This window comes from Capricornis sumatraensis, chromosome 8 (assembly GCF_032405125.1).
Source record: "Capricornis sumatraensis isolate serow.1 chromosome 8, serow.2, whole genome shotgun sequence".
In the NCBI taxonomy this organism is placed as follows: Eukaryota; Metazoa; Chordata; class Mammalia; order Artiodactyla; family Bovidae; genus Capricornis; species Capricornis sumatraensis.
Window position 1 is genome coordinate 65,485,968 of NC_091076.1, and position 23,030 is coordinate 65,508,997.

General features: G+C 51.4%; 1 protein-coding gene across 1 annotated transcript; it reads right to left on the minus strand.

Annotated features, from left to right (window-relative positions):
* Positions 1–1,513: 1,513 nt before the first annotated feature.
* On the minus strand, positions 1,514–22,475 carry LIG3 (DNA ligase 3). The gene is made up of 20 exons (XM_068977045.1): positions 22,398–22,475; positions 19,558–20,108; positions 17,489–17,632; positions 14,611–14,817; positions 13,844–13,995; positions 12,867–13,033; positions 12,683–12,760; positions 11,981–12,149; positions 10,472–10,627; positions 8,980–9,111; positions 8,536–8,615; positions 7,497–7,584; positions 6,706–6,783; positions 6,327–6,450; positions 5,653–5,795; positions 5,235–5,309; positions 4,440–4,586; positions 3,777–3,984; positions 3,317–3,399; positions 1,514–2,117 (listed from the first exon to the last, which is right to left on the minus strand). Exons 2-20 carry the CDS (start codon positions 20,102–20,104, stop codon positions 1,884–1,886), a joined length of 3,012 nt encoding a protein of 1,003 aa, XP_068833146.1. The 5' UTR covers positions 20,105–20,108; positions 22,398–22,475; the 3' UTR covers positions 1,514–1,883.
* Between the last annotated feature and the right edge of the window lie 555 nt (positions 22,476–23,030).

The following is a 23,030-nucleotide window of genomic DNA, read 5'->3' on the forward strand; positions in this document are numbered from 1 at the left end:
GGGCAGGCCTCCAGCACCCTGGTGGGGAGGTTTAAGATGATGTTGCTTATGGTCTGTGAAATACATGGATACAAAATCATATATAATCTCAGCAGCAAAGAGAAACATGGATCAGAAAGACTGGAAGGAAACCAACACCTTGAACAGTAAGCTGAAGGTAACACACCCGGCAAGGTGAGGAGGGGCCGAGCTCATGACCGAAATGACCCCCTCTGCTGCGCGGGTGCACCCCTCTGGAGACCAGCCAAGCCAAAGGCAAAATCCCCAGAGGAGAGCTCTGTCCAGCTGCTTGGCCTGAGGAGGCTGGAGAGGGGGTGAAAATTTATGTAGGTCAGTGCTCAGAGGAGCAGCAGCTTTTGTCTCCAGAGAGGATAGAATAAAAAGTGTCTTATTCTCAGCAGTGAAGCCAGACTGAATGGTCCCCATTCAGAAACCCCAAATGTCCTGGCCTGCTGTCAGGGCGCCTCCCCCGCCCCTTCCCCCTAACACTGCAGACAGCAGGTGGGAACCCAGGTCAGACAGGCTGAAGCGACCTTAGCTGATTACCCTGGAGGGCAGGGGGTAGGCAGTGGCCCCTGCTTAGCCTCTTACTCAGGTAAGCTCCAGAGCAACCTCACTTCCAAGAGTCGGACAAGCAGCCTGCCAACTTGTCGATAAGGAGAAACAGGATGGACCCTCAGCACCAGATGCTGACGTGAGGAGCCTACACACAGACCAGAGTGCTCACAGTAGGACGCGGGCGCGAGGCTGTGGTGGTGTCTGGCAGCCCTGCAGGCAGAGGTCAGGCCCACACAGCTGGGCTGATTTTCCTTCGGCTCACTCACTCTTCAGCAGCCTTACGACTCAGGTGCACTTCCAGTCTGCACCTCTAGGGCTACAGCTGTTCAGTTTCAGGGCTTGCTTCGAACCGGCTCTGTCTACCTGCAGTGTCCCTGGTGAGCATCGTTAGCCTCACGTGACTACTTGAAGCTGATGAAGATGTAAATTCAGCCCCTCGGTTGTGTTACCAGCATGTTTCACTTGCTCAGCAGCTGAAGGTGGTTGATTCCCGTCAGCCAGTGGAGGTTTCCAGGACACTTCTTCCAGTGCTGTAGAAAGTTCTACTGAACTGGACTCGTCTATGCTCAATTGTTTTCTCTTCAAATAAATCCACCTCAAGTGGCACAGGAGCCGTTCTCTGTAAGCAGGCTGTGGAGATCTGTCCTCAGGTGGGTTTCTAAAGAGCGGTCTTGTTTGCAGATGGGGTGGGGGCAGCTCCTCCTGAGCCTGTGGCCCCGGAGCCCACACCACCTCCCTGTCCTTCCTTCCTGGTCCCCTCCCTTCAAACCAGGACCCACACACTGTTTAATAGGAGAACATGGAAAAGTGAGACATAAAAATCCATTTTGTTTTCTTTCAGATGCAATTTCATTCCTGGCAAAAATGGCCAGGCTGAATACAAGTTCTGCCCACTATAAGCATTTCTGAGGATACTCTTATAAATACAACTTTAAAAGGAGCCTGGAAGTGGAAGGGGAACTTCAACAGCCAGCCTCCCCTCCATTCCTTAATCACTAGAATTATAGGAGGTGTTTGGGGAAGGACACAGATAACTCTGAGAGGGTTCCATTTTTCTTTTTTTAAAAAAAGCTTTTCAAAGGAAAAAAAAGGTCAAAACCAGCACCCAGATCTGAAAGACCTATGTAAACTGGCAGGAGAACCTGACTTCATTGGTGGCACACAGCAACTCACTCCAGTCTGGAAGACAGCACGCGGGGCTGGTGGGCTCTGGAAGATGCATAGCTTGGAGAAGAGAGCTGCCCCCACCCTGGGTCCGCCCAGCGCCCATCCGCCCAGAAGCAGTGCGGCGGGGAGTACACCCAAGGGAGGGGCAGGCGGCAGTCCTAGCAAGGAGCCACCAGCCTCCGTTTCCGGATACATGCCCAGATCCACTCCGGGGAGACCTGCTGGGCCTCGGGGTTCCTGTCCCTGCCACCCAGCACGTGTGTGGCTGAGGCCACGTCAAATTCTTGCACCAGGTCCCCATCGAATGCCACAAAGTAGCGTCTGAGGCGGCTGAAGTCTGGCGTGGAGGGTGGCAGGTAGAGCCGCACTCCAGTGAAGATGTCCAGCAGCACCTGCAAACGCACAGCAGTCAGGGCTGGGCTGGGGCTCTGACCCCGCTCCGGAAGGAGCTGTGAGACGGAGACTAGCGGCTGGGACGCGGGGAGAGCGTTTACAGGAGAAAAGATAACGGCCTAAAGCCCCCATCCTGGGACTTCCCTGGGTGGTCCAGTGGCGAAGACACCGAGCTCCCAGTGCAAGAGGCCCAAGTTTGATCCCTGGTCAGGGAACTAGGTCCCACGTCCTACAAGTAAGGGCCCTGTGTGCCACAACTAAGATTTGGTACAGCCAAGTAAAGATAAAAACCCCAAAACCCCCATCCTCCGGCCACTCCAGGTTATGCATGACCGACATGCCTTTCCATCCTTGCTGAGAGGAAAAGGGCGAAGGGATGGGTCCCCATGAGGGACCTGGAAAAGGGGAAGCACACGTCTCAAGAGCCACCCAAGGACTGGTGGGCAGGGCCTGTGGGGCCTGGAGTGATGCTGCCTGACCCACGAGCAGTCCTGTGTGCGCGCCGAGGGGCCAGGAGCCCTGCTCGTGACTGATGGAGTCCAGGGCTTCAGGTAGGGGAAACACGGCAAGGTCCTCTGGGTGACATGGTGACTGGGTTCAGGGCCTGGGTGTCGTGACCTCCACGCTAACTGCCAGGGGCGGGGGGTGGGGGTGGCACAGCCTCCCTGTCGTGACCAGATGCCGACACCTCTATCTGCCTCTGAGCCATCAGTGCCTCCAGGGTGGAACCCAGTCACTGGCCTTGGTAAGTGCTCAATAGCGGTTGTCAAACTAAACTGACAGCGGAGTAGGAGGGGAGAGGAGGAGGCCAGTCACTGAACCAGCGCTCTCCCGCTTCTCACTGGCTGGCCCCTGTTCACAAACTCACACGGCTGCACTCCCACACCCAGGCTGGGCTTCCTCCCCTTTAATGTCAACTGGGATTTGGGACCAGCAGCTGGGGGGGGTCCTTGCAGCCTCCCCGCTGTTCTATCTCCTGCCTGTGGGCACAGCTCTCCCTCTCTGCTTGCTGGCTGGCCGCCTCTGCAAGGCAACAAGAGGGCACAGGGTGGAGCCAGCGGACTGCAGCCCTGCCTGAGGCCAGGGTGCTGCAAGAGGGCGGGGCGGGGGGGGGGGCAGGCAGTCAGTCCGACCACACCTTGCCCATTGCGCAGCGTCCAAGTGCAAAGAGCTGGGAATGTGAGGTGCTCGCCCTCACCTTGGCTTGGCACGGGGTCACATCAGGAGCCTTCCGCTTCACCCCCACTCTCACAGGGGAGGGCTTTGCAGCTGGTAGGTTGCCTGCAGGCGAAAGCTTGGGGTGAGAACCAAGAAGAGGGCAGAAGCGGTGATGATGGTCCCTGAAGTCAGGGGAGCTAAAAGTAGGGCAAGCCCCTCTGCTATCAGCATGGGTGAGACAGGAAGGGCTGTCCACTGAGCCCTGAGCTCAGAGGCGGCTCATCCTCAGCTCCCATGGGCTCTCGGGGACCCTGTCTGGCAGGTGTGCAGAGCAGGAGGGTAACCCACAGATCAGCGGCTGGCCGTCAGATGCACACACAGCAGGAACGCAGCCATTACAGCGGCAGTAGATGGGGTCCCAGGATCTCAGGGCTGGGCTGGGCGGGGAGACGGGGTCCCCGTCCACTCCTCAGTGCCCCAACCCCTCCCTCCCTCCTTACCGCCTCTGCTGGTGCAGCTGCCCGGCTTGCCCCCAGCCTTCTTGGCGTTGGCGGGAGGCTGCTTGGGGGAGGCCCTCGGGGCCTTGTGAGGCACAGCTGGCTCTGAGGTGCCCTCGTTCTCCCCGCTGCTGCCTCCTGCAGCGGAGCTCCCCTCATCCCCGGCCATTATGGCGAAGGCCGCCCGCTCCTTGGACAGTTGGTACAGCTCCTGGGAAGGGGAGAATGCCGCGCTATCCCTCCCTTCCCAGCCTCGGGGCTCAGGCAGTCTGTGTGGTCTGTTTTAGGTGCCCGGGCTGAGGAAAATGAGGGGAGGAGGACACACAGCAGGCCAAAGGAGCTGGCTTCCTCGGTGCTTCTCTAGCTCTGGCCCTGTTTCTGGAGTAATCTGCACAGATCACTGTTCTCTGTTCCCCAGTTCTTCTCAGCAATGTGGAGACAAGCCTGGGGGGCAAGTCCTCCCCAGGAGGCTGTGAGACAGGGCCCAGGGCTGCCCAGGGGGCCTGATGCAGGCGGAGCTCTGTCCTGGGGGATGTGCTGCTCTCCCTTTCTAGTAGCTGCCCTCCTGGCCTCTCAGCATGCTGGAGAAAGGGGAAGGGGAGGACGCAGGAGGCCAGGTGCCGGCAGAGTGGGAACAGGACACGCGCGCAGCCCAGTCGCCTGCACCTTGAGTTGGGGGAGGTTCGTGGCAGACTTCCAGTCCTTATCATCACGGATTCGGGTGCAGCGAGGGAATCGGATGGAGATCCCATCGGCTGTGTGAGCCTCAGATTTCGAGAATTCAGCCCCTGTGATCTCCCACACGGCAGCTTTCTGTCAGGAGAAGTCAGGTCACTCACTGGTTAAGTAGAAAACACCTTCCAATCAGGCGAAAGCAGTGTTGCTGCTGTTCAGGTGCTAAGCTGTGTCTGACTCTCTGTGACCCCATAGACTGCAACCCGCCAGGCTCCTCTGTCCATGGGATTCTCCAGGCAAGAATACTGGAGAAGGTTGCCATTTCCTCCTCCAGGGGATCTTCCTGACCCAGGGACTGAACCTGTGTCCCTGCTTGACAGGCAGATTCTTTACCACTGAGCCTTACCTGAAAGCCCAGCTAAAAGCAACAGAGCACAATTAAAACCGAAACGGCAGTGGGTAACCACAGGGAGACAAGTTCTAGCCCCACTGCTGATGCTGTGTGGCCTAGGGAGTCCTGGTTCTTCCCTGGGCCTCAGCTCTCTGTCAGTGCAGGGAGGACTGGGCCAGGCCATGTCTCGAACAGACCCTCTGCCTCAAGGAAGGAGAGGCCGTTCCTGTCTGCTGAGGATGGCCCCTCAGCATTGACTGGTCTTTTCCGTGCCTGTCACCTGGCTCCCCATCCCCGGGTGGACTGTCACTGATGCTGAGATGACGTCTCTGTGGCAGTAGAGAATGTACAAGCTCATTTTGGGGGCTGGAGGACCCCAGGCCACGGGATAATACCTTTGGGTCTGGAACGATGAAGTCAGGGTAGTAGATCTTATTGATTTTCAGCCAGTTGGGTATCTTGCTGGGATCCTAGAGGAGAAAGATGCTGTCCTGGGCTGTTGCCAAAACAGGACTTAAACGCGCTCTTGGTCGCAGGCTTGTGAGAAGAGGTGACTTAGCACAAAAGGCAGCCCCTCACCCCTGGCATCCTCCCTGCCCAGAGAGGCTGTGGCCTGGACAGCACAAAGGCCAGTTTCCACAGGGTAGGTCCTCAGAGAATTTGAGAGTCTAACACTGCTCCTATGCAAGCAGCAGCTCTTTTCTGTGGAGACAGACAAACGAGACCTACAGCTTCCCCCCCCACGCCCCACAACACTGCTCGTCTCAGAAATGATGGCTGGTCCAGAGGCCAGGGCCCCAGGGCCCCCCTCACCTTGCTGATCTTCACCATGTCCAGTTCGGTCTGCAGGCGGGCGAGCGTCACGTCGTCGTGGCCTCCTGCACACTTGGTGACGGTGCACCACTTCTGGCTGCTCGGGTCATAGCAGCCCATGAGGAAGATGGACATCATGCCACCTGGGGGGAGGAGGCTCTATGAGAGGCAGCCTGCGGAGGAAGGGCCTGGGCCTCAGCGTCGGAGCGCTGGTGATCTCCTGGACCCACACCAGCCGTGTGACGTTCACCGTTTGAGTCCCAACTTCAGTGAATTCGGGACAATCACACTGAATGCTGGACTAAAAGGAGCTGAATAGCGTCTGGCGGCCAGAAACAGATGCCAAGACTACTAGTTCCTGAGACCCAGCTTCCCCTCCAGTTCAGAAATGGGAGACTTTCCCTGAGGAGAAAGCCACCAGGCCTTGGAGACACAGTGGCTGGAGTCTTTTTGGGCCAGTGAGCCCAGGGCACTCTCACCTGACCACTCCCTGCCTGGGTCTGCAGCGCTCCCTGTTCCTGCCTGAGGCGGCATGGGCAAGGTCAGGGCCCCTAAGCCAGAGCTCCGATGTCACGACTGGCCGTGCTAGCACGTCCAGCCAGGAAAAGGGCCAGCCTATGCCTTGAGTGGTGCCTTTCAAAGAAGCACCATCCCAGGGGCCAGAGGCCACCGACCTTTGCTCCCTTGCCCGTAGAAGGCCCCAAGCACCACCAGGTCAGCTGTGTCGGCCATGGCACCCTCGTTCAAATAGTCTTTCTTCACTTTCAGCCAATGCCGCTTTCCAGGCTCATATGTACCCTGAGGGGAAGCAAGCAAGAGAGAAACCACAAATGAGAGTGGAGGCTCTGTGAGGGTGGGCTTTTTTACCTGCTCACAAGACACCCTGGATGTGTCGCAGTGCCCTCCCACTCCACCAAGGCACTTTAGGAGACAAACACAAATCCAGCCTTTAGATCCAAAATCCTGCAAAGGCACCACCCCCTCAAGCACCTCAAACTGCCACAGCCACGTCCTGGTTAGGGCGGAGGAAAGCAAAGGATGTGACCATCTTACCTTCACGTCCTTCAGCACCAGCCCTTCCAGCCCCTCTCGGATCACCCTGTTGATCATGTCCGCCAAGTCGGAAGCTTTCTGAGGGAGAACAGGAGAGACACTGAGATTGATGTGAGAACAGAGAAGGGCTATGGAAGCGAGGCAGAGGTGGTTCCTTTTCACACACTAGCAAAGTGCCTGCTAGAAACACCCCGACTTGAATACAAGGAACAAAAGGGCCAGCGGAGCAGGGACCAACCAGAGAGCTGCTTCAGCTGCGACTCTGGGCGCCTACCTGGGAAGGACCTTTCACGCCCTGCTCTCCCAGGTGGGGACTAGCACACGAATACTGGCAGAGCCTGTCTTACTGTGCTTTGCTTTACCACATTTTGCAGATACTGTTTTTTCTTTTTTTTTTTTTTTTTACCAAAATGTTGTTAGATGATGGTAAGCACTTTTTTAGTATTTTTAGGTTAGTTTTTTTAGTTAAGTAGTATTTTTAGTATTTTTACCTTAACTGAAAATGTTATTTTAGACATAATGCTATCACACACCTAATAGACTAGAGTGTTAATGTAGCTTTCCTATGCACTGGGAATTCATAAGTTACGTGACTTATTTTCTTGTGATACTGCTTTACTGTGGTGGTCTAGAATCGAACCCACAATATCTCCAAGGTCTGCTCGTATCCACAGCAGCCTTCCTCTTAAAAAAATAACTAAGACTCATCCTCCCAACCACATTGGACCCATGGGGGGTTCTGCTCTGTTTTCAAATCATGAGGACACTGCGAGGGTGGGATCCTCACTCACTGTGACTTGCTTCATTTCTGAGAACATGATCCGGTTGGGAATTTCCACCATGTTGTCATAAAGAAGCTTCCGCCGCTCACACAGAGGCCTGAGGGGGACAGAAGAGCTGAGGTCAGGCCAGGATGCTCCTCCAACCCCCCAGAGCTCTGAGGAGAGACAGGATAAGGATGGACTGGTTTCCTGAGAGGTCTGCCATGGCTCTGGGCCCTCGTGTCTATCAGTTCTGCCCGCCCAGGGTGACCAGGGCTCTGTCAGGACCAAAGACGGATGGTATGAGCTGCGGCAGAGTTACTTTATTGTTATAGGTCCCGTCTCTACCTCATCAGCCCAGACAGCCTGTGTAAACCCTGGTCCCCTTTGAAAAATAACCCTGACTCTCCTTTGCTGTATCCTGTCTCATTCTAGGCCCTAGGCGGGCTGTGCTTGGGTCAGAAGGCTGACAGGCCTCAGGACCTCAAGCCCAAACCCCAGCTCCTACCCTGGCAGTTCTGTCTCCTTCCATCTCCCTCCCCCTCCACACTCAGGGCTGGGGGCTGGGGTGGGGGTGGGGGCAGGGATGCTTCTCTAAGGGAAGAGGGGGCCAAAATGGTTTCTGGGACTCAAGAGGTCAAGACTGCGAGTTATCCCGAAGGTGGTCCTAACCACAGAGCCTGACAATCCCAAGCTTCTGGTTGGCAGCCTCTCCCAAGACTAAAGCCTCTGAACTGAAATTCATCTGCCTTATGCACCCGGAGGCGCTTTTGAAGAGAGAAACTGAAACCCTACAGCGCTTGTAGTCGGGTATCTCGTCAACAGTCCATTCTGCTGTGGGTGGCAGGGTTTCCTCTGTGACTTAAGCGTTCAGAGTCGAGATCTAGTCAGCACACTGGCTCTTCCTAACACTGAATGGGGAGCCGGCTGTGCAGTAATGGTGCTCCCTCTCGCTCCTTCCTGCTGCAGCTCCTAGGCCCAGAGGCACTTCTGCCAGCCCCTTGCCCTCTCTCCTTTCCAATCTCAAGCCCCCACCTCCCTACCCAGGAATCAAAACTAGATTCCTCACCTATCCATCAAGCTGACATCATTGAAGTAGATACAATCAAAAACAAACAGGCAGACATTAGCATCCTGGAAGGCAGCTTTCTGTAAGGGAAAATGAGGTAGTAGGTACATGAGGGACACACGGGAGAAGCAGTCCACTTTCACAGACCCTCTGAAGCGTGTGGAACATAATGCATGTTTGTGCTGTGAAGCCCCTGGGCCATAAAGGCACTTGGCAGACACGTCCTAAGTGGAGACTGACCCAGTTATAAGCCAGGTGCCACTATAAGGTTTTTTTATGCAAAACACAAAAACAAAACACATCTAAACTTAGGGCTGAAGTCAGTACCAACTCAAAGATGAAGATAAGCTTGACCCCAAGTAAGCAACACATCCCTCTGCATCTGGACTGAAAGCACACACTCATGCACACACTCACTCTTGCTCACTGGGCCTGAGCAAGTACCTTGTGCACTCCCAGAGTCCCAAAGGGCAGTGGTCTGCCTGTCCTGTTGTCAATCAGGAGCACCTCAGAGTCCAAGATCATGCTGTGGCCCCCAGGGAAAGCCTGGGGGATGAAGTCCTTAAAGTGGGCCACCTGGAGGCAGAAGGGTCACTCAGAGGGAGCCAGGACACAGAAAGCAAAAGCCGGGCCCCCAAGGGAACATGGAGCACCAACACAGCCTAGCTGATGTGCAAAACAGACTCAGGTCTTGGCAGCTGGCCAGACAGGAACAATCAGCCATGTTTCAGGACCTCAGCCCAGACCCTGGAAGAGGTCAGCTCACATCGGGGTCAGTTTCTATTGGCTGCAGAGAATTTGCAGGAAAAAGGAAAAGATTGAAGGTGAAAATGAGGGGAAGAAGGGAGGCAGACAAACATGGAACAGAGGGAGGGAAGGTGGGCAGGCGGGATTCGTGCAGGAGAACACACCAGTGGGAAAAAGGATGGAAAGAGAGAAATGGACTCCCTGAGAAGCAGCGAGAAAACATGAGGAGGGTCTTCACTAATGCTCGCGAGGAGGTCCTGCTCAGCTTTCAGAAACACTTGAAACTGACGGCCTGGCCTGACTGCCCAGGCGGGCGAGGCTGGGCAAGGGTGTATGCGTCCCCTCCCCCGGGACTCTGAGCAGACAGAAGGGGGAGCAGGCGCAGGAGGGCCACCCACCCCCCAGCTACCAGAGTCAGCTGTCCCCACTGCTTTTCCCTGGACAACCCCCAAGGGCTCCCAGAGGCCCCGGGAGCTGAGAAGGGCCAAGGGGCGAGGTTCTCAATGCCCCCTGATTAAAGGCAGGAGCTGGGGTCTCAGAAGCTCCCATGGGATTGTGTTCACATTTGAATGTAAGCCTCTGGAGGCACAGAACTTCTGTCCTTTTTTGAAATTTTTCATTAAATGCCGGATGCCCACTACCTTATACAGTGCCCAGCATAAACCCTTGATAAATATTTGTTGAACAGGGGACTTCCCTGGTAGTCCGGTGGCCAAGACTCTGCGCTTCCACTGCAGGGGGCACAGGTTTGCTCCCTGGTAGGGGAACTAACATACTGCATGCTGTGTGGCACAGACAAAACGTCAAAAAAAAAAAAAGAAACTTGAACAAATTAATGACTGACTGCCTAACAGTTCCTTGTACCCGAGCCACAACATATCTCAGGGGGAGCACACAGGACCTAGAAAGGCAGAGGACAAGCATGCAAGTTGTCACCAGCTGAACTCGCTGTCCTGGTGTCACTGCCCCTAGGCTCCACGATGGCTGACCCCCAGCTACTCTCTTGTTCCTCCTGAACAGCCCCACATTATTGGAAGATTCCAGAAATGAATAAATCAATTCATTCTTCCATTCAACAAATACAAAACAGATTCTATTTTGCATGAGAGCTGGAATGGCAACGGAACACAGGCTTTGAGATTCTTAGAGACAGGTAGAAGAGCCCCAGCAGAAAGGAAGGGGTCTGTACCTTGTGTGGCAGGACGGGCTTGAGACTGCGGCTGAAGTAACTGAAGTGGTCCCCCTTTTTATGCACCTGGACTCGCTCCCCGTCATACTTGATCTCAGAGAACATGCCGTTCGGACACTTCTTCATGGCATACTCGATGGACTTGCAGGCCTCAGCCTTGGGGGCAGGGGAGGGGGAGACAAGCCTGGAGACTTAGGTGCTCTTCCCAGAGAGGCGGCTCGGCAGGGACAGCGCGAAGCCCGGGGCCCCTCAGCCAGAGTACACCCTCAGGGCAGGAGGGAGTGAAAAGGATGGGCAGCGTCATATTCTGGTATATTGTTTTCACTTTATGAATGAGAAAACTGAAATTCGCAGAGGTTGAGTGCCTACTTTCTATTACACAGATAGTGAAGGGCAGGAATGAGATGTGAATCTAGACCCAACTCCAAAGCCTGGGTGGTTGACCAGTAAGCTGTGTAACCTATTGTTGCTGTTTAGTCACTAAGTTGTATCTGACTCTTTTGTGACCCCATGGACTGTAGCCTGCCAAGCTCCTCTGTCCATGGTGTTTCCCAGGCAAGAATACTGGAGTAGGTTGCCAATTCCTTCTCCAGGGGATCTTTCCGACCCAGGGATCAAACCTGCGTCTCCTGCATTGGAAGGTGGATTCTTTACCACTGAGCCACCAGGGAAGCCCAGTATAAGCTATGCCATGCTTCAAATGAGACCGTGGAACAGATTCCAAGAAAAATTCTTATAAAAATCGGAAAGTCTACTAATGGCGGCAACTGGTCCTGTCCTTCAAGTGGAGATCTTACTATTTTGGTGCCGGCTATCCCAGCACAGAACCCTAGACCAGGACTTCAGGAAAACACCATAGAAAGCATTGCTTCATAGAAAGCAGTGCATCCCACTGAAGGAATACAAAGGCTCTCAGAGCAGGCACAGCAGCAGGCGTGGACTGTCCTGCTGCACAGGAAAACCCACACCAGGAAGGACATCCCATTCATCATGAAAGAAGCAGAGGCCCAAGGAGAGCTGGTCTTCATTCCTGAAGCTTCTTCTCTTTCCAGATAAAAAAGGAGACCTAAGGTACCCTCTCACAGGAAGGCTGGCTCTGTCACCAACTCTCAGAGTTACTTTGGGGCATGTCATAGAGACTCAGGAGTTACTGCACACATCCACCTGACTTCAGGAAAGAGGACCAATGAACCGCATAGGGCAGACACTTCAGATACCATTCACATAAGAAAACTAAGGATCAAGAGAGACTAAGGACCTCACCTAAGATTCCACAGCTGGCTGAGGGCAGAGATGGCTGAGTTCTCAGGTCTTTCCACTGGTCACACTATCTCCCCCTCTGCCATACTCCTCCAGGAGAAACACCCCCTGCAACTCTACTCTTCCTTCTCCCAAATCTTCCAGCCATCTTTCTTGCACAGCCTTCAGCATCATACCCTCTCAGATCTCACAGGGGAGGGTAGTAACCTCACACAGGAGCAGAAAGCAGGCCAAGAGCAACGTCCTTACCAGCATGGGCTGCACTGGGGTCATCAGAGAGGCCTGGACACTCAGAGCTCGTCTCTGGCCTGGCTCCTTCTCCACCTCCTGCTCATTGCGGAGGACCCGCTCCACCACATCCTGCAGGTTGCGTGAGGCTTTGAAGGCTTCATAGGCATTGGGGTCTAGGGCATCTAACCTGCCGAGGCCAACAGGAGCAAGGAAACAAACACCACTGTTCTTGACCTTATCGCTCTGGATAGCAGCAATATGCTGCAACATATCATGTCTGGCAACAACAGGACATAACCGCTTCCCCATATATTGGGATCTAACAGCTTCCCCATATATTGGGACCCCATGAATCCCAATACATGGGGAAGTGGTGATGTCCTATTATCTAAAGACTGTCACAGGAGAAAGAGATCTTGGAAAACTCAGCTCTTTTGAGATACCATGCTACCTGGATGCTGCCCTAGCAAAGAGGGGGCTGGAGTGGGCAAGCAACTTTGAACATATTCCCTATGTTTGACTCTAACAACTCTGTGAAAAGGGTACTGTTATCTCCATTTAACATGAGAAAAGGGAGGCTGAGCTAGGTCAACTGACGGGTCCCACAGGAAGGAAGGCGGCACAATCAGGTCAAACCCAAATCGGGGCTTCCAAGTCTCTGACACCAGCTGACAACACAGGGAGTGGGCAGCTTCCACCATCAGAGGACCTGGTACTTACACGTGTTTTGCACCCGAGTTCATCTTCAGATCGTGCTTTATCAGCCTGATGATGCACTTAAGGTCGTTGGCTGTACACCTAGAGTGATGAGGCACATTCAACTTACAAAGCTCTGGACCCCCAAACCTTCCTCCCCTAGTGATTCCATCTCCCCAGGCCCATCCCCAGTGGGCGGTGCCCCCACCTGGAGGCGATATCCTGCAGGGCCTGTTGCTGCTCATCCTCCTTGGTGAGCTTGGAGAGCCGCAGGAGGAATTCGTCCACCTCCTGGATGGTAAGGAGGCTCTTGGCAGCTGGAGGGAAAGACTTGCTCTGCTCAAAGAAGACTCTGATTGTCTCTGACACGTCACCCTGTCTCCAAAAACCAAAATACCATGCAGCAACCCCAAAGTGGCCATGTGTAACCCCCAAGCTCTCATGACTACAGGTGAATTAGAGATTTCAATCACTGCTCCTGTCCGAAACTCACAAATATCGACTTCACTGTTTAGAGACTATATCCCACCCACAGCTCCTGGAAAGGGCACCTCCATCCTCCACAGGATCTGGCCCCCTGCCTCAGCTGAGAAGTGATGTAAGAACTAATGCAGGGCCAAGCCAATGTGAGTTCTGTTAGAACCTGAACTACGAGACAGACACAGTCATCAGATTACGGGGGTGTTTGGACAGCAACTTCTAGGTGTCAAGGCTGGAGTCATGAATAAACCAAAACTGAATGGCAAGCCCAAGTTATAATGGAAAAAAAAGCTAGGAAAACACAGGGCCCAGAGGGAATCCCCTGCTAGTGGCTAAGACGCCAAGCTTCCAACGCAGGAGTCACAGGTTCGATCCCTTTTAGGGAACCAGGACCCTATTAATACATGCCACATGGTGCGGCCAGATAAAGGTCTAGGACAAGAGCCCCTGGAGAGAGAGTGGGAAGTCTAAGATCCACCCTCGCAGTCTAGGTCTTTCTCTGAGGCTCAGCAGTAATGTAAGTCTAGTCTTCAGAACCTTGTGAAGCTAACAGCTGGAGCCTCCTGTTCAACTCCTCTCATAATGAATGCTTGCTCACGTGGGTTTCAGTTTTCTGAAATAGTATGTGCGCCACCAGGAAAAAGTACGGGTGACGGGCTCAGCAGAACCCCCCTTGGAGTCCACTTGCCCTCCCCTTCCTCTGACCTGCTCCAGGTCTCGTGTCATGTCATCCACGCTGCAGTTAAAAATGCGGCTGAAAAGCTTCACGATCTGCTTATCATTCAAGTTGTAAACACTCTTAATGACACCCGGCAGCAGCAGCTTCACTGTTAGGTACACGTCACCGTGGAAACCATCTGGAGGAGACAGAAGAAAGAAACCTTTCTTGAGACATGGAGCTTAAACAAATAAATACATAAACTCAAAGAACCAAAAGAGCTGTCTGCATCGCTGGCCTCGCTGCACAGGCCCTCAGGGGAGGGTGTGCATTCACCACAGCAGCAGAGGAAATGGCCTCCGGCAGCTGGGGGTCTGTGCATCTGCCTCCCTGTAGCCCCTGGATGAACCCCTGCAGGGCAGAGCCATGACTTTCACTGTCGTGTTCCCAGTGATGGGCACATCACAGATGTTCAACGATCATTTTTTAGACAAATGAAAAGGAACACAGTTGGGAGATTCTATTCCAAGCTGTGCCAAGTGGCTCACAAAACCCAAATCAAACAGGAGAGTGAATTTTCCTTTTGGTCAAATGGGATAGGTTCTTCTGGCCTCCTAGGGGGCAGAGTAAGGAAGGAAGAAAGATGCCCATGTGTTTGGAACAGATCTGGCTACACACTGAATTTCAAGACAGCAATACAGCAGAGCATTAAACCAAGCACAAGGCCTGTGCAACTGTACAGTTCACGTGCCCATGAAGTTGGCCATGACTCTGAGCTCTTGAGAGAAGCCCATCCAGGATGCTCGAGGCCCACCTCCTGCTGAGCCTTTCTGAAGGAAGTCCTGGATGATCTGGGTTTTCGTGTTGTAGCTAGGATTTTCAGCCACCATGGCACACAACTTCCGAAACTCACGCAGCAGACAATCCTTGTGTTTCGGGTCACATTTGCTTGAGGACAGACTTGTCTTAGGGGTCTTAGGGGTAGGGCTGGAGTGGGCTTCCCCAGAGTTGTTGGGCTTGGCTGTTAGAGAGAGAAAAAGGGAGAGATGATTCGTTTGGCCTTGCTGAAAAGGAAGAGAAACTACTAGGCACTCTGCTGGTTCTCTACGTGTAGCTTCACCTAATCTCCCCAAAGAGCCCTTTGGGAGTAGATATCATTGTACTATTTTGTGGGTGAAAAACCAGAGGTCAAGTGATTTCCTCAAATCTCACAGCTATTAAGAGTAAACAACTGCCTCACACTGAAGCAAAGGACCAGCTGATGTGTATTTCTTATATGAGTGCTTACTGAAGAACAAGGGCCATTTTCAAGCCAAGAGTGGTTAGGACGATCTCAGAGCAACTGTAAAGCTGAACCCAGAAAAGTTGGAATCAGGAAGGAAAAAGAAATCAAGGGACGCCTTAGTTACTCTGAAACTACTTCTGCAGATTGTTGGAACTGGAAGAAACCTTCAAGATGATCTAGTTCAACCTCTCCTTATGGGTGAGGAGACCAAGGCCTGAGGATAGAAGCTTGCCACTAGCCCCCTGCCCCTCCCCACCACCCCCATCACCACTTTTTCTTCTTTCTTCTTACAAAAACAAAAGGAGGCTTCCCCTGAGGCTCAGTGGTAAAGAATCTGCCTGCAATGCCGGAGCATGGGTTCAATCCCTGGGTCAGAAGGGACTCCCTGGAGAAAGAAATGGCAACCCACTCCAGTGTTCTTGTCTGGAAATCCCTGTGGACAGAGGAGCCCGGCAGGCTACAGTCCATGGGGTCACAAAGAGTTAAGACACGGAGCGACTAACAATAACGAAAAGTTCTAGGTTTGGAACTTCCCTGGTGGTCCTGTGCTAAGACTCCACGTTCCCAGTGCAGGGGCCCAGGTTTGATCCCTGGCCAGGGAACTAGATCCCACAGGCTGCAACTAAGACCAACACAGACAAATAAATAAATAAAAATTTTAAAAAAGGTGGGCAACAAGGAGGACTTTTCTCCAGACACCCCAAACAACCCTCAGGTGATCCTCTGTTACCTCCTTGTGACCATTTACAAAGTAAATTTCACCCTGAAAGCTTGCAGCAGACAGCCATTAATTACCACACTGTCTGCTGATGTAAGCGTCTTCTTGCCTGGGGTTTGTAAATTAGAAATCTATCCGCATCTCTGACCTGGCATTTAAAGAGAACTTTAAGGGACAAAATCTCCAAAGTGTCACTGTTCGGCAGCTTGGAAAAAATGGAACACCCGCCCTCCCCGAAATTCCCTCCCAAGAACTGGCTCTTCCAGAAATACACTGCCCTTACTGTCACCTGAACTCTTCTATATTTCTATCTTTGGCTGACCACTAGGCAAAAACCAAGCAAACCTCAGAGTTTAAAAATGATAAAAAATTGTAGAGTCAGGCACTGTTTTTGCAACTTTCTCTTCTTTATTCCTTGTGAGACACCGTGGGGTCCACAAGGCAGGCGCTGCCATTCCCACTTCACAGATGATGGCACAGAGGCCCAGACCAGGACCCAGGTCTTCTGACCTCAAGTCCAGGCTTCTTTTACTCACGCAGAGCAACCTCCTGGAACAACTTCTGAGCTCCTGAGTTCTGACTTTATTTTCTTTAGCTGAGGCAGTCACAAGAATGTCTCCAAATAAAACAGGTAACAAGTTGGAGGGTAAAAAAGCACAGGTATTGAAGTGTAACTATTAGAAACTCCATAATGATGCTGAGCATTGGTTTTCTCATTCATAAAATGGGCCTAATAAAAGTACTTCCCACCGTTAAATGAAGAACAAATGAAACCACACATGCAAAAGCCCCAGCCCAACGCTGTCTGCTACACAAGGACATGCAGGAAGGACATCTCCATCTCTACTTTCATCTCCAATTTGGGCAAGTAGAGGGATACAATTTCTTCCATTATCAGAAAGCAAGGAAGTGGGACTTCTCTGGTTTTCCAGTGGCTAAGAATCCATGCTCCCAATGCACGGGGCTGAGGTTTGATCCCTTGTCAGGGAACTGGATCCCACAGGCTACAACTAAGAGTTCAAATGCCAAAACTAAAGATGCTGCATTCCGCAGCAAAGAGGAATGATCCTGTGTGGCACAACTAAGACCTGGTGCAGCCAAATAAATAAATAAATGTTAAAAAAACCAAAAACCCCAAAACAAGGAAGTAAATGGCAGGTTGTAATAACGTCTGATCCGGGTAAACTACTTCAAGGGGAAGAAGTCTTGAAAGAACAAACATCTTTTTGCTGCAACAGAGATTAAAATATACTAAAAAATGCGATACATGTGGGGCGCTGAGAATTAGCTGGCCATTACCTCTCTGCTCAGATGAAAGCAAATTACAGTTGACTCTTGAACAACATGGGTTTGAACTGCATGGGTCCACTTACACACAGAGTTTTTCAATAGCAAATAAGTACTATACAATCCGCAATTGATTGAACCCAGGGATGCGGAACTGAGGGCATGGTGGAACCATGCATAAAGTGGAACCTCAGATAAGAAGGCAGACTATAAATGACATCTGGGATTTCAACTGCGCAGGGGATTTGGAGCCCCTACTGCCTGGGATGTTTAATAGTCAACTGTATTAAGCAGGCTAGATGGCATAGAATGGTCACTCTTAACCGGAGTACCAAATCTTGGTCTCCCAGGATACCTAATTAAAAGGACTGCAACAGCTCACGTAGCCCTAACCTCTCTTACCTGAAAAGCCAGAAAACTTTCGGGGATTGGAATTGGTGACAAATGAGGCACCTTTCACTGGAGATGCTACTTGGCCAGTGGCTGTCAACTTAGCTTGGACAACAGCTTTCTTCTTTGGTGTGCTTGTTGCCTTGGAAGTTAGATCTGTAGGACCCCAAAAAGAAGGGAAAATATCTTTCAGTGAAAAATCCCTGAGAAAGCTTTCAAAGACTATCAATTGCTCTTACAGCCTGGCTAGGTAAGTTACTACCATGGTATTAACCGAAAGGTGACTGTTGGCTGGCTGGTCTTCTTGACTGGAAGTACTAGGTATTAGGGTATTGGGGAGAGGGTGTTCTAGGGACAAAAGACCCAGTTATTCTTTACTTTTATTAGTAACTTAAATATTCATCAATACTCTCCACCCCTTATCTCATATATAACCTTCAGATTATTCAGAGGAAGTCAGAAATCATGTGTCAACAGATAAAATGTGAGGACCTCAGCTTATGGAATTAGCCTCAATTTAAAGATAACAAGAAAGTAAAATGAAGCTGGATAAACAGAGCATGTTGATCTGGTACATGCAGGAAAACTTGCAGCTGCTGAGTTATTTGGGCTGTGTGACAGTTTAACTCTCCCTTGTATTTTTCTTCCTCTGAATGAGCTGGGTCCAGAAGTAAACAAGGGTGAAGCCAATGGCTAAGGCTGGGCAGGGCAGGAGGGAAGCTGGAAAAATAAAATGTATTAGTTTTCTCCCTGAAGTCACTGTCCTCTCAAAGAAAAAGGACAGAGGTCCATTTTAGTCCCCCTATACTGACTAGAACGAAACTGAAGACATGAATATTACAATGACATTGAAGGTCAAGAAAGGTCTAATTGGATTTACCAGTGTCAGATTTCTAAAATACGCATACATTTGAACACACATGTATGTGCACATAGATGTTTTTGTGTATATACAAACATGTATTTTCCAGTTCTGCCTGCTGAAAGGGCCCAGAAGCACCCAGGACACACAGCATCAACATTTTTGTCTCTATTGCCATTTCCCCCATAAGAGGAACAAGGACTCTTCAGAGAAACGGCTGATTTCACGGCTGAGATAGGTAATCCTAAGAGCGAGCATACTGTTAGGCCAGAAAGCAAGGGAGTACTTTAAAACAATTTTTAAAAAGTGATCTGGACATCAAGGACAAAAATTAGCTCAAAGGGGTTCCCAACTGACCAAATATGGGACAATTTAGCACTAAATTAATAAAGTACAGGACAATGATAAGCCATCAGGAAAAAGTAGTAATCTGAGTCCATACAGAAAATAAGTTGAGAGAGAAAAGGGAGTAGTGTAGGTACTCTTTTCTTCAAAAATGTCAGTGTCATGAAAGAAAACAAAGACCTCAGAGATGTTCCGGATTAAAGAAGGCCAGACTCGACAACTCAGTGCAATACCTGATCTTGTATCAGGATTCCATACTGAAGGGAGAGAAAAGTTATAAATTATCTGATCAACTGACAGAACTAGAATACAGGCGGTAGATTAAAGCATTATATCAAAGATAAATTTACTGGTTGATAGCTGTATTACAGTCACGATATCCTATTCTTAAGATATACACATTGAGGTATTTAAAGGCAAAGGACCATGACGCATGCCCAAATCGTTCTGGGGGGAAAAAGTCACTTGTGTGGAAGGAGAGAGTAACAGAGAGCGAAAAGAGTGAGCCCAAACATGAACACAAATGATAAAGCAGAGAGCAAAATGTTAACAGGTAAATCTGAGGGAATTCCCTGGAGGTCCAGAGGGTCAGGACTCTACACTCTCACTGCTGAGGACCTGGGTTTAATCCCTGGTCACAGAACTAAAATCCCACAAGCCTAACAGTATAGCCAGGAAAAAAAAAAAAAAAAGGTGAACATGAGCATTCTTTGTACTATGTACTATTTTTATTCTTGTAACATTCCTGAGTTTGAAGTTATTTCTGAACAATAAACTTAAAGAAAGACAGACAGGAAGAAAGAAATTGGGTTCTACTCTCATCTCGTTGCCTCTCAGAGCCAGTAAGATGAGAAAGCAGTATTCTCCACCCCACCTGCAATGTGCTGACTTATCTGCTCTTTCTCATTCTCTTCCAGCTCTTCCCAGCCTTCCAGCTCGGTGAGGTCCTCAATTTTTTTTGTGGTGGCCCGGGCCCGCTCCAGTTTCTCAAACATACATTTAATGTGGTACCACTCTTTCATATCGCCCCCGGACTCTGAAAAGGGATTGGGCACCACTTTGCCGATTCGGCATACGCCCTTGACAATCTTTTCCTTGCATTTTTTGCAGCCGGCGGTGCCACGCTTGGCGTAGTCCACACAGAAGCGTTGTTCTGCCATCTCACAGGGACCACTGCAGAGTCCCACATGCGACCCTGGCAAGAAAACAAGGCAGGTGGCACGTGGTCTTAGGTTGCTTTCCCGAAAGGACGGAACAGGCTTTCTTCTCTGGAGGTGGTGGTGTCCACGAAGAACTGTCTCTGACCACTGGCCAAAGTGTCTTATGTCAGGCCGGTGATGTTGTTCTCGGAATAGGCACAGTTCTTTTTTCCTGAGTGCACGGAGAGTTGGTGGGAAGAGGATCTTAAAAGCCAAAGTCATACAGCTGCATGGAAGGGGAAGAGGCAGAAAAGTGAGTTACAGAGGAGCTAGGCTTCTAATTTCCTCAAAGGCTGACATCCTAACACAATAATCCATCCTGACCAACCAAACATTTCCCAAAGTATGAAGGATTTTTTTTTTTTGGCTGCTGTCTGATCCCTGACCAGAAATCGTACTTCCGCCTCCTGCAGTGGAAGCTCGGAGTCTTAACCACAGGACCACCAGGGAAGACCAGGTATGAAAGATTTATTGCCTACAGGATGAACAATTCCAGTACAGAAAAATTCAGTCTGCAACAGGATGTTCAATTACATAATTGAAAATTTAGATATTATCTAATGTATATCTAGTAAATCACAATCAAGAGAATTCAAGTAACATAAAACCCTTTCTCAGGCCACCAGCAAACCCTAAGCCTTAAAATGGATGGTGACCCTTTAGCATAATAAGATTCTAAAGTTTCTTTTTAAACATCAAGAAAAACTACATCGGGAGTTCCCTGGTAGCCTAGTGGTTAGGACTCAGTGCTTTCACTGCCACGGCCAGGGTTCAAACCCTGGAGGAGGAACTCAGATATTGAAAGCCAAGTGGTGCAGTTAAAAAAAAAAAAAAAAAAAAGACATTATTTTCAGGAAGCCTTTAATGTGAAATATAAAATATTTGTTATCCTCAGAAAATAATTAAGCCACTATATAGATCTGGGATTTAATCAGAAGCCCTATTTTGAGAGGCAATTAAATGGAGCCTAAAACCTAACCCCCTGGTTTCAAATCCTAGTTTACTGGTCATAAGACCTTGGGAATTTCCTTAATCTCTCAGTTCCTCAATTTCCTCAACTGTAAAATGTGGATAATAATAGTACCTAACTCAGAGAGTTGTCATTCTAAGAATAAAAACCCTTATATAGTCAATGAAGCGATTATCCTTTAAGCAAAGGCTCCCTGTGTGCAACTAGCCGGGTTATAACTCAGCAACTTCAGTCTGGAAATGCTGAAGTAACTGGACAAGCAAGAATCAAAGGAACGGCTCAATCAATCCACATGGTAACAAGGACCATATCCACATAGTATCCCCCACTTTCTTTTATCCTTATTTTCTAAAGTATCCTCCCAGTTCCAGCTTTCAACAGACTGGAAGTTATTTTCAGCTTGTACCAGGCTTTGTCGTCAAACTGCTTGCGGATGATAATGAAAAGCAGGCTTTACTTGCTGAAGTGAAACGTGATGCAGAGAACAGCAGGTAACTGGGAATCAGAGACGCGAGCACAAGTGTGACCGTGCAGTTCTGAGACTATGTTATCTTTTGAGAATTTCCCTTAACTTCCCCGAGTCAGCTTCCTTATTCCTAAGAGGGAAAATATCTACCTCAAGGGAAGGGGGGAAATGACACTGGGTCCGTGCACGGGCGAATGGGAGTGGGGGGTAGGGCTCTGAACTCCCTTGCAAATGTATTCAAAAGGTGCGCATTCAGCCTTGTACGTTTTGGGGGAAGAAACAGTCAACGTTTTCATGAAACTTCACAAAGGGCTCTGTAACCCCTAGATGCTGAACCACAGAGTATGTGAAAGTAGAGCAGGCCCGTAAGAGGCGCTCAAGTAAAAAAAAAAAAAAAATTAGGGTCCACCACCTTCCTGGAAAGCGATTTATGAAAAGCCGCCCCCAGGACGCCAAGGAGCCGGGGGGAAGGCACCTAGCCGCGCCCCTCCTCCGCAGGGTCCGGGAGGCGCTGGGCCACCAGGAGGCTCGGAACCGTTTGGGGAACCCCGCCTGGCTCACAGGCCCCTCGCGGCCGCCACTTAGCATTTCCTGAGGGAGCCGAGAAGGGAAACCGTTGAGGCCCGAACGCAGCCGGGCCGGGAAGTGAGAGCCCCGCGGCCGCTGCTCCCGGAGGGGCCTCCCCTTTCGGGAAGGGGTACCGGCTGCCCGCCGGGGCCGCGGGGAGGGCGAGGGGCGGCCAGAGCACAGCCCTGGGCTGGGCTGAAGGGGACGCGGCGGGAAGAGAAAGGCTCCCAAGCTCCGTCCGCAGCGCACCGACTCGGGCGGCGGCTGGGCGGACCCGGCCAGAGGAGCCCCGCGGGGGCGCCCTGCCTCCCCGGCGTGGGGCCGCGGGGGTCCCGGGAGCCAACCCCCGCGGGCTCCCGGGGGGCCGCCACGTCACGGAGGGTGTGCCCCCGGGCTCTGGGAGCCGGCGGGCGGGGGAGGAGACCACGGGGCTGGCTCCCGGGCCGCGCCGAGCCCCGCACTTCGGCCGCCCCCCTTTCCCGCAGGCCGGCCCCGCCGCGCCGCCCCCTCACCTGCCTTCCAGGCTCCGGCGCCACCTCAGGCCTCGGACCAGGCGCCCACAGGCCGCGCGCAGCCACGACGGTTCTAGTGCCTGTCTCTTTAAATCCGGGTCCTCGAGCTGGCCGCAGCACGCAGGCGCAGAGGCCCAGGCCCCGCCCCCCCGCAGCCGCGCCACGCGTCCCAGCCCCTTGCCTGCCACGTGGGAGGTGGCCCGGGTGCTCAGAGTGAGGCTTGGTCCGTGGGGTTGGTTCGCGAGGTGCCACTGCGGCTGGAGAAAGCAGAGGTGCCGACATGTGGCGGCGCCCTGAGGCGCATCCTGTTCTCAACTTCTGAGAATTTACCCCACCCCCTCCCAATTTACCCCATTGGCTCTTAGTGTTAGAGATTATCTAGTCCTTGAAGGTCCTGGTTGAGAGACTATATTGTAATGAGCTTGGGGAAAGCAAAGATTCGTTCTGTTTTTCTGTATTCTCTCTGTGTCCCGCAAAGTGCCTAGCACATGGTAAATATTTGGTAAATATTATTGAATTGAAAAGGGGCACTGGATAGATACAGTATTAAGGAGTCATGGGTACAGTAAACCCTTGATGGTGTATTAAGTGTATTTATTTTAAACCTCAGGTTAGCTTTTAAGGTCAACTTTT